The sequence below is a fragment of the Echeneis naucrates genome, chromosome 6 (genome assembly GCF_900963305.1).
Source record: "Echeneis naucrates chromosome 6, fEcheNa1.1, whole genome shotgun sequence".
In the NCBI taxonomy this organism is placed as follows: domain Eukaryota; kingdom Metazoa; phylum Chordata; class Actinopteri; order Carangiformes; family Echeneidae; genus Echeneis; species Echeneis naucrates.
Window position 1 is genome coordinate 14839721 of NC_042516.1, and position 15928 is coordinate 14855648.

The 15928-nt window shown below is 43.6% G+C and overlaps 1 protein-coding gene across 1 annotated transcript in view; it reads right to left on the bottom strand.

Annotated features, from left to right (window-relative positions):
- The window catches only part of efna4 (ephrin A4), a 31472-nt gene extending 16050 nt beyond the window's left edge, over nucleotides 1-15422 (bottom strand). The window contains exon 1 of the mRNA XM_029504690.1: nucleotides 14963-15422. Within this exon, the coding sequence (XP_029360550.1) occupies nucleotides 14963-15090 (128 nt within the window). The 5' untranslated portion in view covers nucleotides 15091-15422. The remainder of the gene's footprint in view (nucleotides 1-14962) is intronic.
- Nucleotides 15423-15928: the final 506 nt, after the last annotated feature.

Below are 15928 nucleotides of genomic sequence, written 5' to 3' on the forward strand. Positions count from 1 at the left end.
GCTAGCATGCAATTACTTTTTTACCAAAAGATTCACAACATGAAAAAACATCCCTTTCAGAATTGAAAATACAAAATCTAGATTTAGAAAACAGAAAGTACCAGCACTCCCCACAACCCGCGAACAGATAAGTGGTAGAAGATGAATGGATGAATGAATGAATGTTTTCAGTCCAGACTGGTTCTTTACAGAGTAGCCTACATGTAACAAAGTGAGACATGGTCATGTCTTTGGGAAGCAAAAATACAATACAATAATGTACAATTTACTAATTTGGCACCTAACTAAAATCAAATCAAATAAAATTTTGAAACATTTCCCACACCTAAATGTCTGCAAATGTCTCCGGGTTAGAGAGAAAGCTGATCTGAGCATGTGAATAAAACCAGAGTTTGGGGAATTTCAGAGAAATTATGGGAGAGGATCCTGACTGAAAGACCCTGAAGACAGAGTGATAGTGAAGAAAAGAGCAAACGAGGCAGATAACTGGGCTCTCAGTGACCTCCAAAGCCTCTGAGGAAAACAGGAAAAGGGATTCATACGTCTGTAGCTCTACAGCCATGAGAACATCGCAGACAAAACACGTAGACTTCATGTTCTCAATACGGCATTTCTTCCAAGAATTCGCATGGCTCACTGCTTTTTCTTCACAATTTTCTTTTCTTTTATTCAGTCATTCTTGGCATGGCAAAACAAAGGGTAACCCTCCCCCACACCATGTCTGCATAAAGAATACTGCGTCCAGGGTGCAAACAACAGTGTTGTGTCTAATGTGGTGCTTATACCCCTCAACGCGCACAAACAAGGACTTCACCCCCCACCTCTGACCATCTGGGGCCCCCCGCCACCCTACATGCCCAGCTGGCCAAAACATATCCTTACCTCCCGCTTCTTACCTCATAGGACCCTGCAGACCCTTCAGATTTTAAGTCTCATCACTGTCCAAAGACGGTGCTCGACCGCTCCTCACAGAGAGGAAAGAGGGACTATTGTTGCCATCCACTCTGTCCTGTTTGGTATGGCTGTGAGTGTCTGTGTTGTGTGTGTGCGTGTGCGTGTGTGTATTTTCTTTATGGCCAGCCGGAAGTGTACCTCTCCCCTACACCAGACATTTTGCTCTCTTTTCTGCAACTCTTAATCCTCAAAAGTCAATTTTTTGCAAAGTTCCCCTCTACTTTTTCCTGTCTTCCGTGTCCCTCCACTCAGGTTTGTGGTTTTCCTGTACGTTACACACATCTTGTACTAATATGGATCAGGATCTGAGTGGCTTACCAACTGTGCTAAACAATTTCCTGGAGAAAATCCTGAGCCGTCAGACAAATCAAATCCTCCTGTCCTCATGAAGACCAGAGCAAGAGGGCAGACTTGCATATGCACTGCAATACATCAAATATCAATATGAATTCTGAGTAAGTGCTATCCACTATGGCTGTGGGTGTCTGTCTATAACCTAGATGGAGTGATTGCTTGCACATTTTCTTGCCCAGCAGGCTCCATTGAATGACCAGAAGGCGCTCAGGACATTCAAACCACTTATTCAAACTGCTCAAATCCGCAGGTTGCTTTGTGGTTTCACATTTCCTATCAATTTACAGTCACAGAAACAAGACACAACTACACACACAGACATACACCTGCTACTTCAGGCCTTAAGGAATGAGCATCTTCAGGTAAAAGACAGACCCTATTTTCTGCCTGTTATGGCATGGGTCCTCCTCCAGTGAGTGTATGCGTAGTCATTCAGTGAGACTCAGCAATACAACAGGATGTATAGCTACGGCCATCAGAGCTAAAGAAAATTGCACGACTCTGGCCCACAGGACCAATCAGTATGGAAACGAATCCATCGGAACCATTTTGATATGGCTGCAGCTCTGCAGAAACCATCATCCCCCTCTGTTGCAGAGCTCTGTCATGCATAGGCGCCACTCTCCACGTGTGGTCTGGTCTGATTCTAAAATAAGCTTTCCAGTGACTTTTCTGGGAGGTATGAAATTACTGTCCACAATATAAATGGACAGGACTGCAGTCTTATGGTCTATGGTCCATTTTTTATTTTGAGGATTTGGCCAAAACCCTGCATGCTGATACAAATGTCCCGCTGTGCCCACCAGCAGGGCAGCTAGTCTAAGTGTTGCCTGACTTGACTCTCTCACCTGCTCTGGACGGAGGTTGCAGAACTTATTTGGAGGAGTGTGAGCGGAAAGGTTTAGGGCACAGAAAGAGGAGTGTCCGCAAGAGAAGAGTGATGGGGGAAAGCCTGTACGGCAAAAGAAGTGCGCATGGGCTACAACACAGTGCACACACACGCTGAGGGGTGCGCAAGGGGGTAAATAAGGTCAGACGTGCCGTTGCCAGGACAACAACCAATCCACAGCTGGGATTGGTGCCAGGCCAACACCCCACCCAACCATCCTTCACTCCATCCGTCTTTTTTCCTGCATCCCTCTGTCGGACAGCGTAAACCTCAGAGTAATGAGTGCTCTCCATGTTTTTGCAAACTAAATGGCGCTGCAGTGTAAATACAGGGCTGTTTTGTGCAGGTGCCAGGCTTGGATACATAAAGCTGAATATAGCTACAGTAGCTCACCGCTGAGACACTCACAGGATGGAGGGGATGGAAGACAGGGGCAGGTATGATGGGTGGACACAGAAAGCCATGACTCACACTACTTATGAAAGTGTATTACTAGAAAGTGGCAGCTGGGTTCATTTACCGTGTCAACATCATTCTTCTCATGTTTATGTACTAGCTTTGCTGTTCGGACCCTTCAGATCTGCACACACAGCCAGTGCAAAGAAGTCGGGCCAAACTAATTAATGGTAACTTTGAAGTTTGGTTTTATTGGTCCTGTGCGAATGGAGCAGAGAGCGTAAGGCAAAGTCAGAACAGTTATTAAAAAAAAGAATTAGACAAAAAGCTACAACTTCATATTGTAGCTCTCTAGCACATATTCTGACAAAAAAAAAAAAAAAAATTACAATTATTTTGTCAAAAATTGACAAAGTAATCTGATAAAACTCATCAACTAATATTTTGTATTTTTTGTTATATTTATGTCGATTCATCACCACTGCCATGTTATATTTCTCGGACTCATATTCCTTTTTGTATTGTTGTACTTCTATACCTGTAGTTGCTGCCATAATGACTGAATTTCCCATACATGTGATAAATAAAGTCCTATCTTATCTTAATAACTCATGAATTGCTGGCAGTTTTTACTTTCAAACAAAAATACCAAATCATCTCTCAATTTTACAAGCATAATAATTTTCTAAATTTTTTTTAAGAGCCCAAAAAAAAAAAAAAAATCTCCAATATCTTCAGCTGATGAAATAATCGCTCATGCTCAAGATTATTTTTTTTTATTTATACACCAAGCCAGCAAATGAATTCATAATGAAAATAAGCATTACATCCAACTTGTGTATCTGGACCTCTTTCCAGTGCTGCTTGTCTGTGCACGGTGAATAACTTCAAGATTTAAAAAAGGCAAAAAGTAGAAATACACATTTTGTGTATTGGCCATGTTGGGGCGGTCAGCTACTTTGGAAACTTCAACCTTGACCAAACACAACCCATTGTTACTTTACACGCACTTGTAACTACATCTACATAGTTAATTGTTGTCATATTTTACAGCACATAACAGCCAGTTCTTCAATAACACATTTTAGTTTTTACATTTGATTTATTGATTTTTACACTTTATTTGTTATTTCTTTTTCAAAATTATTTGCTGTTTTAACCCTATGTTTATGCTTTCGCTCTTATTATATTAATTATGACTTAATGACACTGATTTGCGTGGCAGGTCTGTCAGGAAAGTCCGTCTGTGTAAGTCCGCAAATACACGAATACACAAATACACTACGCTTGCAAGACAAATACACCCATCCAATAAAACGAGATTTGGCTTCAGGAATCCATCATTTACTAAGTGGGTCACACTTCTGATGCCGTAGAGACGTACTGTCTCTCTCTCGTGCTCCCTTTTTGTGTCTCTCTATGATGGGAAGGTCGATGCTGGATAGGCAGCACGGACTCTGTGTCCCAGGTGTGCATTCCCTCTCACTTTCCTTCCATCTGATTATTTGGTGGTTGTTAGTGGAGGAATGGCCAGCTAGAGGACTGGAGCTGTCCTGCAGTCAGTCAGACACACAGTTAAGATATGTGAGGGAAACTGCCGTAATAAAGCCAACGGGCTTGAATTATTTAAACGGAGGGAAAGAGAGGAAAGGAGAAGCTGGAAAAAGAAGGATTGGAGCAGCACAAGAGTTAAGGAGTAAATAGAGTAAAGCTGGCCTCTTCGGCTTCAGCTTGTGGTGAACTTATTTAAAAACTTCTATACTTGGTTTCATTCCCATCTGCTTTCTCTCACCCCATCTTCTGCAGGTCTCATTTCCTTCCCCTGTCAGCTCAGCCTATTCCTTCTCACCCTTTCTTCCACCAGCAGTTCACCCACTTCACCTTCCCCTCTCCTCCCTCCCTTCCTTGCCATCTCTCTCTCTCTGTTTATCTAAGCACTTTCACGGTCACTGCTTTGGAATCCCAGGAGTCTAAACTGCCCCCTTCGCCTATCCTCCCTCTCTCTCAGCCGATCCACGCTTCTCTCTCTCTCGCCATCTTTCTCCGTCATAACGGTTAAGATTCATATCACTCTGTGCATCGGGGTTATGGAAGGTCCGCTCTATTCACCCTCAAGGCAGCCAGCTTTGTCTTGTTCTAGTCACGCACACTCGCCCACCCCACCCTCACCCACAAACCAGTATTTACAGCAGACGGAGGCCACTTGCAATTTCTAATGCCAACAAACAAAGTTAAAGTAAATCATGAAATGTTTGAACAAAATCTGTGCATTTGGCCGCGTGGAATGTGCCTTATTTATGGATTAAATTCAGCTTTCTGCTTTATATTAACTGTGTGAAATAAAATGGCAGCCGGAGACTTTTAGGGTGATATAACTGGATGGCATGCGCTGCCTTAAGGCTGGACGCCCCTGAATTTCTTAGAAAGGCCGGTTTCTTTCCGTTACACTGATGAAGGGTTTAGACACAATAAGAGGGAAAAGGGGGAGGAAGGGGGGGCTATAGGAGCAGCGAGGAAGGAAGTGGCAGGGGTCAGGGGGAGAGGTGCAGTCTCCAGACTCACGTAGCGCCAGCAACAACAGCCGGACACAGGACTGGGATTAATTGATTAATTTGGGATTAAAAATGACTCGCAGGATTAACACACAGGACATTTGTGAGTGTGTGGGGGAGTCTTAATTCTTTGGAGTAACACAACTGTACAGCACATCAGATTCAAAGTAAACAAATTACACAAAACCTGAGTTGTTTAACAGCCCTGTATCCAACTTTGATGAAGAAACGCATTGCTCAAGGAGATTTTCCATTGTGAAAGGAACTCTACCAGAGAACTGCAAGGGATTTGCTGACTTTCAGGAGTATACGTTTTTCACTAAGTGTATTTTAGGAAAATGCACAGATTAATTCTGCAATCATAACCATGGAACGTCTGCTCCAGTGTTTTGAGAAGCACACCAAGTACAGGAACTCCATTTCCAGCTGAATGGGAGGGCAATGAGATTCATGAGTTCTCTTGCTACAAGGCCAGAGCCATGGAGATTTAGGAAAAGGCTGTTTCCCTGCTCACATTAAGCACAAAAAAATACAACCACTACTGCGTATTAAAACCACCTGATAGATTCTGATGACCATAACAAAACAAGTGTTTGGACAGTGACAGAGAGCAATTCATTTAAAGAGCAAAGTTTACTTCAAAAATGTCAACAAAACAAGTAGAGTAGGATTAAACTGATTGAACATGCACGTTTGTTATATAAAAAGATATGTTTACAGCTTGTACAGTGTTTAATCCCTATTCTGCATAGCATCATGTCAGCTGCCTGTCAGTATAGTAGATGGTGGGAGGCTCCTACAAAGGCAGCATAAATGGCATATCCTGATAAAAAGTGTATAGATATTAAGTAGACGGTGAGCAGCAGGTACGGAGCTTAGATTTGAGCAAAGAGGGAACAGAGCTTTTTCTAGTGACCCATCCATTGTAAAATTCCCATCTATAAAATGAACACCCTATCCATGAAGGTCCTGAAGGAAACAGCGTAAGGAGGACAAGCATCAATTATACTCTCACTCCTTGCGTTTTGATGCACATGATTTAGACTTTCTATATTCCATTTACCAGTTACAAAAAAAATAATTTTACTGTTACATTGCACCATTCAGCTGACAAATAGAGTTACTACACTCAGCCACCACCGCCAAAATGGGGCTCTGTAGGGGTCCAGATGGATTGTGGGCCCTGGGACAGTCGTACCCAGGTGGTCCGCTTCTTCTGGAGTCATGCAACCACAAAACACAACGGGTTGATCAGCAAGAGAGAGAGAAATAAAAGATATATCCCTAATACTCATAAGCAAAAGATTTGATTGGAAACAAAGAAAACGGAGAAAAAAGGGCAAAAAACAAATAAACAAGGAAGCAGAGCGCAAACTAGCAAGAGTACCAGGAGACAAAGATCAGGCTGTGCATCACCGCACAACCAAAAATCCTGTGGTACTGGTTATTGTTACAGGAATAACACATTCCAATCTGCTGGTATGTATGCACACACACACACACACACCATTATCATCTACACTGAAACCTCAAAAAATATGCTGGCATTTAAAATGGCCTATGAAACCACATTCCATCTTTTTGTCCTTTTTTTGACACAATAAGCTGTAATTTTACAACATGCTTAGTCAACACACATACACTGACAGACATGCATACACAAGACAGAAAGCAGCGTTAGTTTTAAAGGGAGTGATTCCAACTTGGGCTCCTCCCAGACTCTGAGCAGCTGTGTGAGAGTACGTATGCACGCATGGCTACGGTACTATTGGTACACCTGTATAAGAGCGTCAAAGTGTGTGTGTGTGCTGGTATGGAGGGAAAAGGGAGGGGGAGGGTTTTCTCCTCACGCCTGCTTGTGACAGTGATAGTAATACCTGCTGACATTCTTTCTTCCCTCCCTCCCGCCTTTGCTCTCACCTCATCCCTCCATCCCTGGGGGCCTTCCCGAGCTGTTTTGGGACTTGAAATCTGTTGACTCTTTCCTTACCATCCTCTCCTTAACGCATTCTACATCCCTCGCTTCCTACACTGCAGGTCTAATGTTTTTACCATCCCTCGGGGCTGACGAGAAAAAGAAGCAGGGAGGTGTGTGTATATTCATATGTGGTGTCTACGCCAGCGAAAGAGAAACAGAAGAGAAATGTGTGTTTCACATCACTGGGGGCTGGAAAGCAGGCTGTGCTGCCATACTTCTGGGAGGCAATGCCAAAATAATATTAGCTTTTGTTCCACCATGGAAAAGTTTCAGAGAATCATACGCAGATTCAGAGTGAAACAGTTGTCATGTGATCCATCTTGTCTTGAAAAGACAAAGTGCTGGATAAAAGGTGTGTTTAGGAACTGTGAAAAAAAAAGCTGACTACTTGATGCCTTGTTTTTTTCTGCAGCACTGAGAAGGTCATTGTGAAGAATGATTTACAAAAATGAGTAGTGTACACCACACGCGCACACACACACACACACACACACACACACACACACACGACTATTTTTTAATCAGAAAGTGTCTTTGTCGTGTCTAGATAAAGTATTGAGGGACTCTGGTTTGCAGCAGGGTTGGTAGTTCATAAAATCTGTTCTTGGTGTGTCGACATCTGTGCTGATGATGTTTTACGGCATCTGTTTTCACCCTGAAGACACATTGTGCTGCAGCATGTACTTGGTATGGCCACGCTGGATGGTGGTTCACGCGACACATTCACTTAAAATAATCAGTAATAACCATAAAGACAGAATGTGTCGTACACAGGCAAGTCATTAGAAATGATACAGTTTATTCCATTTTCTCTGCTTTTTATTATTTAAGGATCAGTTAGACTCAGTGAATAAAATTTGTGGGATTTCATTTGAAAGCAAATGACTTTTGTATCCTTCATTAAGCCTCTCCGCTGTAGGATTATGAAGGTATGTCATTTACATTCTTAATATTTTTTTCAAGACTTCATAAATATCACTGAAGACCACATTGAAACAGTAGAGTTAGCCAAATAACAGATTTCTTGGGTCTTTCCTTTAATACATAGACATACTGCATATGACATGAATATTAAACACTAAAGCATTATCAGCCCCAGGATCATTTACTTCAGCTCTGTCTCTCATGATGGGAGGCTTTTATTGCACTGTGCTGAGTGGCTATATCAGCTACACGCAAGATACATAACCATAAATCACATACATAAAGTGCTTCTAATAGTGTTTGTGAATACAGAAAATAGATGTTCAAGCTGAGTACAAAAAAAGAAAAAGTAGATGAAGATGTCCTAGGTGCGTTCTCTCCTCAGCTGACAACAAAAAGACTCATCTAATAGTGAGTAAAACAAAAGTAAATCAATGCACAATGTTTAAAAAAAAAAAAAAAAAAAAAAAAAAAAAAAAAAATCACACCATTCACACAGAAAAGCAGGTCACCTTCTAGGAAATGCAACTGCAGAAATTGTTGTATAGGCAAAGTAAAAAGAAGATTTCTGCAGCACCTCTGAAGGCCTCAGGCATCATGGAAAACATGTCTGAGTGTCCTCCTGGCAGCAAGGTCCTTGTATGGTGCAATAATCCAGGTTACTACCAGAGCATTTTGCTCGGCCTAGGTCAATACTAATTCAATTTCTGTTTCAGGGAATTCCCAGGTTGCCTCTTGGCAGGATTTCTGAGCTGAGTGGAAGAGCATTGTGCGAGCTTATATGCTCGTGAGAGAGTGTGTCTGCCTGTTTGTGCCTGCAGACGCATTTGTGTGTGCGGTGAATCTCTAAAACATGCACCTATTGGCTAAACAACAAGCAGATTGTGTTGCTTTGGTCAAGCTTAAATCAACAGCCTTTCCCACATTTGGAGTTTCAACTTTCTCATTTGCACACAATTTAATTTCTGTTTTGTAGATCAAGAAACACACGGCTGGGATGACACCTACAACAATTTCCATTCATTGTAATGTCATGAATGGATGAATGAATGAATGCACTCCCACTCAGTACTCAACAGCCTTTAACCACCATAACCACCCTCTTCTCACACACTCACCCTCACACACACACACACACACACACACACACACACACACACACACACACACACACACACACACACACACACACACACACAGCAGCCATTTTGTGCCAAAGCCTGGCTGTGCTTTGCCAACCCAAGCTGCAGACAACGCTGCACCTCATTTCATTCCACAGCTGTGCCACCTCACTTAAAGACATTCGTACAATACGACTTATTACAACTTAATGCAACCTAATATTGATATATGTGTGTACACAGAAGCGGGGCAGTGCGGGGAGAAAAATTGGGAAAAAGATGGGTCCATATGCAGTCTGGCGATAGTGCGAAAATCCAGCGATAATATCGGTGTGTTAAATTGGTATCGATTGACTAAATATCCTGACCAGGAGGAGAGAGCGGCTGTCCTTTCATGCCTCTACACCATGTCTGCTCCGATGGTTCCAAGCTGCACTGTGACTATCTGATCCATTTTAATACAGACATCCTCACCGCTAGGCCTGCGCCCAAACCTCATTTTCATCACAGTGTGCTCAAGTCTTCCTGCATGTGTGCGCATGTGTGTGTATCAGTATTCCCTTCAAACAGAACCGGCTGCTTTCGCTGTGAAATATTTTATGTTGGTTTAATGCAACACAAAAGAGAAAAATGGGAGATTACTGATAAAAGACTGATACATACGAGAACAAAAAAGGATGCCTTGTCAGTCAGTCGTAACATAAACCTGCTCCTCGCACAAGTCCCTTTGATAAATTCTCCAAATGAGGACATGTGACATTTCTAAGCAAAAGGCATAGTTGCACAATCTTCTCACTGCAGGCCTCACCTTTAAAAAAAAAAAAAAAAAAAAAAAAAAAAAAAAGCATCCTAAGGCTGTAACACGCCTTTTCCCTCCAACACTTTAGTCACACCTAAATTCAACTTACAAGTGAGAACAAAACAATGACCCATTTAGACGAGAGGCCGGCACAGCGGTTGGTAAATGTTCCCACAGCCTCATACCGCTGGCCAGAACTGAAGACTTTTCCAGTGAAAGGCACTTTCACTACTTGCTATAAGTGGGAGAGAAATTTCTAAGTACTGAGACACATGAGTCATGTTCAAGACCGCAAAAGGATCAAAACCTGAAGTATTAAGATAGGGCTGGGTGTCCTGGTACATTTCTGGGTTTTGTTTTTCTGCAAGGGAAATTTATCACACTCCATCTCTTCTCAAGGAAACAAAGACTTCCCCCTTTACGCAAGCCAGCTTCACACACACACACACACACACACACACACACACACACCTCTGAAACAGCTATTGTTCCACTGAAATGAACTTCACCCAACAACAATGGCACCAAATGTCAATTCACAAGTGTACAAATCACTAAAATCACTGGCCTGCATTGTTTTTGGACAGGGATGAAGAAGCAGCAGTACAAAGTTAACTCATCCACAGTTTACCTCCAGATAATACTCTCAATAACACAAACAAACAGACAATGCACAATTTACAGACACAGATAAGGCATACAAGCACACTCAAAAACACATCTGTGCGTCCACACAGACCACAGCACAGTAGTTAGTGAGACGATGAGCACTGACACAGAAAGACAGAGAAAGCCGAGAGAGATATTGACACGCCCTGATGACAGATGAGGGGTGAGAAAATCAGGGAGAGGCATGAAGAAAGAGAGAGAGAGAGAGAGAGGATTGCTTTGTTAGCAGGACAGGGAATAAAGTGGTAATTACCTCACTGTGGGTTTGTTGATTATGGTTCAGCCAGGTTCTCCATGTTAATCATTTACCAGGGGAAGACAGAGATTAGTAGAGAGCCACTCACAGAGAGGGAAGACAGGCAGGGCCAGAAATATATTTATTTACATGTACACACTTGACAGAGGAGTAATAGACACAGATGGACCTGAGGGTGAAGAAATAATAAAAAGAAAGAGAGAGAGAAATTAGTCTAAAACTCAAGTCACCTCACCTGAAAGGACACAATTAAAAGCTTCCATCTTCCAGTGTATTGGGTGAACGTCTGCTCACACAAGGCCACACGTCAGACAGGTGTGTGTGTGCGCGTGTGTGTGCGCGCCGATGGCATGCAGAATGTGAGTTACTCTGGTATTTAAATGAGCTCATTCATGAGAGCACACAGAAGGAAATGATGCATAAACAGAGCACAGATTACATGGAAGACTTATGAGGGCTGCTTTCAATAAAGATACAGAAAACCAATACAAATATTCATCTCCTCTCACAGTTTAAACATGCTTCGCTGGCTTTGAGCTCGACCTCAGACTGTCAGAGGTGGAGAGAGCCAGATAGAGAGGCAAGGAGTACAAGAGTGCCAGAGTTCAAAATGGTCCAGACTAGTCTGATATTGCTTTAACTGCTTTAAAGTGACACAACTTGCAGACTGCATTTAATCGCAAGCAAGAAATTGTTTAGAATATTCCTGCTGGGCATGGAAATCATACTCAAGAGAAGAGGAGCAAGGAGTTGGAGACCGGAAGCTCAAGTTTGAGCTGTGATCCCGAAGAACTGTTGCAACACGTCTGGCTCCTGCCTTGGCTGATAAAAAGGGGGAAATAAAGGTAAGTAGACGTGTGAGCCAAGAACAAGAGTATCAGAAGAGGAAGGAAAGGGAGCAGCTGGCTCAGGTATGGGGGACATTTAATCTTGATACGTATCTATAAGCAGCCAAGAGAGGAATAAACGTCTTCCAAAAGCAGAAGACAGAAAGAGTGAATTAAATACTTAAAGATTTGATGCGCTGAGTAAATTTATGAGGATGAATTGAGCATAAGAAGAAGACACTGTTGTATCAGCAAGTAATTAAGTGAACTTATGTTGTCCAACAGGTTGTAAAGAACTACAGCACACAAGAGAGGTCTGAATATAGCAGTGAACTGAGCTGGGATATCCGGCTAGCACTGGGAACACAAAAACACGCACTCTCAAGCTCAGAAGACTCTGGTTGCAATATTTTACTAACCTCTAACTGCTCAAGGAAGTAAAAAATAATTTCTCTTCTAATACGAAACTATAGCTCTGAGAGGCACGGTTATAAAATGTAAGCGATCATAAACTCTGTTCATAAAATCATAAAAGAGGGCAATCGACCCACTTGAGCCCCACAATGAAAGAGGCCAGGGCATCTGATCCTGCAATGCTCAACGCTGCAGTCGGTCTATCACTTCCATTTCAGAGCTCCATTTTTCAATCTGGAGGGTGCTAAATGTGTGCCAGTTAAAGTGTTTCACTGAGCCTTTGTTACCACCATATTAGTCAGCAAAGAACAGCCCAACGAGGCCCTTCAGTCTTCACTCCACTGCCCCTGCTTCATTAAAACCATAAATCTAGATGTCGAAGGAAAGAGAACGTCTTTTGTCATACGTTTTAAAACTATCCTGTTTGCTCCGCAGCGACAGCTCTGTACGATTTAAAGCGCCTCTTTAACTGACTTTTTTTGTCAGATTTCTATGCAACCGTTTAGCTTTTAGCTACCTAAGCAGCTCATTAGCTCAACTGTCCAAAAAGCGTCATTTCCTACCAGCATTTACAAGGAGGGTCACATCAGCGGATGGCAGAACAATTCACCAACATTTTCAAATCAATTTTTTTTCGGGGGATCTTTAAACTTACATGAACAGATTTTTGGAAGTACAACATCGATATATTCTCTTGTAAGGTTTTGGTGACAGCATATTAAAAAGGCCATAAGCCAAGCAGACATGGAAAAAACATTTTTTTTTTAAGTCATCTTTTTGAAACAATATGAATTTAGATCCATGATCACCAGCTAATATGTGCCCTACTCTGTTCTCCATCAACTGCTGAGGGAAAAATCTGGCTCTTTAGCTTCTAAGGAATCCATCTAAAAAACGGCAGTTTGAGGCCACCTGGGGTGCTTTGTTGGGCCTATTTTGCTATAAACAACACTGATGATAGCAGTGAAATGGAATAAGGAGCGCAAAGTTAGCTATTTGACCACAACAATAAACAGAGCTGAGGGAAGCTGCAGAATCTCTCTGGGTTTATTACATATACTCATCTGACGCATTGGTAATGTGAAAATAATGATTAAAGCAGCTTAAAGAGATGAGTCCAGATGTTTCAAGTAAATTCAATAACAACCAATACTGTCTCAGATTTACACATCAAAAAGACAAGTAGAAGTTTCTGTCAGCGCAGCTTCTCTGCTGATCCCTGATCCCTCATGAGTAGCTTCACACAGGCAAAATCTCTCCTGACTTTGCGGTCCCTTTCCCTGGAGAGGCTGTATTTACAGGCCTCAGGACAACGGGGCTGGCTGGCAGGCAGCTAATAGAAAATATGGTATGGGAAAATGACTGAAGCTCAACTAATCACACCGCCAATATCCATCACTGGGCAGGAGGGAGTCGTGAGAGGAGAAGGAGAGAATGAGGAGCAGCGAGTCCAGCCCCTCCCCACAAAAAAAGAAGAAGAGTGGGGTTGTGTGTGTGTGTGTGTGTGTGTGTGTGTGTGTGTGTGGGTGGGTGGGGGGGTGGTAGACCCAGGGGATTTTGGACTGGGCACAGCATCTTGGCTCTGTTGATAGCTTTGTGATTGGGTGGTGTTGCTGATGAGTGTGATTCTCTGCCACAGTGGGTTGCCTTCAGCCATGATGCTGATGGCATTGTGATTGTGTGGTGCCGCGGCCGACTGTGTGGCCCTGCCACAGGCTGTGACCATTCATCCCTGACTCTCTGTGGAACAAGAAGGTGCTTCCTAATCCTCACCGTGTCCCCCCCCCACCACATTTCTGCGGAATCCCAATTACAGGAGTGGGTCTTACCCACCTGAACACACTGGATGTAACCTCCTATGACTCTAGTCAGCTGCTGGATCATTCCCACAGACCGAACGGAGAATCCCTGGGGGAAATTAGCAGCCCCAGGAGTCAAATTTCTGCCCCATGCTGTGCATCCATAAATGTAAAATACAAAAATAGTCTCAGTCAATTCATTCACCTGAAAGAGTGCTTGGGGAATCAGGCCTAAATAAATGGCCGAGGGAACAGCAGATGTATTATTTTGGGCAGTGGCCTTACTGGCCCTGCAGGTCTCCCACCTCAACCCCTCAATCAGCCAGACTGGAACACCTGGATCAGCAGGTGAGCTTGACTGTGCCTGGCTAATGGCCCCAATCAACCCATTACACATACATACATACATACACACACACACACCCTCCCATTAGCCAAACACACATTCATTTATGCACGGCAGCACTTTAGACTTTAATATACACTTGTGTCCTGAGATTGCCATCAAGGGTGCTATACAGAACCAACACTTAAGAAGAAGAAGAAGAAGAAGAAAAAAAAAAACTGTACTGCTGATACTCTGTGAAGGACCCATAATCACTGACTCCAAAAGGCAGTGGCCAGGTGAAAGCCAGGGTTAGAGTGTAGTCATTATGATAAAGATAACTACCTGTAGGAAGAAGTAGAGCTCAGGCCAATCTGTTTTCAGTGAGAGCAGGTCTAGTCCTCTCAGTTCAAACACCCTCCCCCCCGTTTAGTCTTTGGAAAGCATCAGTCTGACAGCTTTTAGGTTATGGCAAGTTTTGGGAAACTGCTCTGCAGCACTAACCATCTCCACAGGGGACTTGATCTGCTGCATTGCACAGATTTTTTAAAGCCAACTGAAGACTGACTCATTTAGCAGGAATGATTGTGGCCATTATGCAATGGCGCTGCTGCGCAAGTTCAGACCGGCCAGTTTGTTTTACGCTGAGTCGGTAGGTCGAAGCCTGGTTCAATTCCGGCCTAAAGCTTCACACTGCTCTCTCACCTGGTGTTTGTGGAGTTCCAGTACACGACGTGTCTCTTTGCCACGGCAGCTGAGATCACATTGAGGAGGAAAATGGCAGCTCTCCAAGTTGAACAAGCCCCCAGAGGTGTTAGCATCAGGGAGCCCATCCTCGGGCCTGAGGGCTGGACGGATCAGGTGAGGAGGAGACCCGGCACACGCTCCGTGAGCAACTTCCCGCAGCAGCTTTCACCAAAACCAAGTCAGACTTCCGTCATCTGCCGCAGCAGCCCCGCATGACGTTTAAAGGTAAACTCAAAGTGAACAGGTTAAATCGTCGCAGGCTGCAGCGGTGAAGGTGTGTACTTCCACGGTGTGTCCGGATGGTGCATGACTGAAAGGCAACCTGAGTTTAGAGGTCGAGCTTTGGACCAAAGTATTGGATCAGAAAATCATTTGAATCTGCCAGCTGGTTTGGCAGCAGCAGCCTGCACAGCACGAGAAAGGCGGGTCCGCCCGACCGAGGGCGGGGCCGGGGAAACTTTGGGCCAATCAGGGCGGAAGGGTGTGGTGATGTGTGGTCCTGGTAAATGTTTGTGAGGTGCGCCGACTGGTGTGGGGAGACAGTTTGTCACTATGCCGGTATTTTTCGCCCCCCCACCCTCCTCCCGCAGCAGCTGGGGGGTTTGCTCATCGGCACTGCAGCAGCAAGTTTACTAAGCCAACTTAATTCCCTCCTTTTGCCCCCCCCCCACCCTGAATTCAGCATCATGCAGCCTCAACGCTCCTAATCCCAGAATATAGGGTAAAATTGTGTTTTTCAGTTACCCAATACACAAGATCATCAAACAGCAGGGAGCCACACCACCCCATTGACTCCAGTCTGCAAGATCCACATTTAGTTCAGCTGCATTAAGTGTGTGTGTGTGTGTGTGTGTGTCTGTGTTTGTGCGTGTGTGTGGGTAAGTATTAATTCTCTGAGTGTTGTCTGCCACCCCAGGGGAAGGT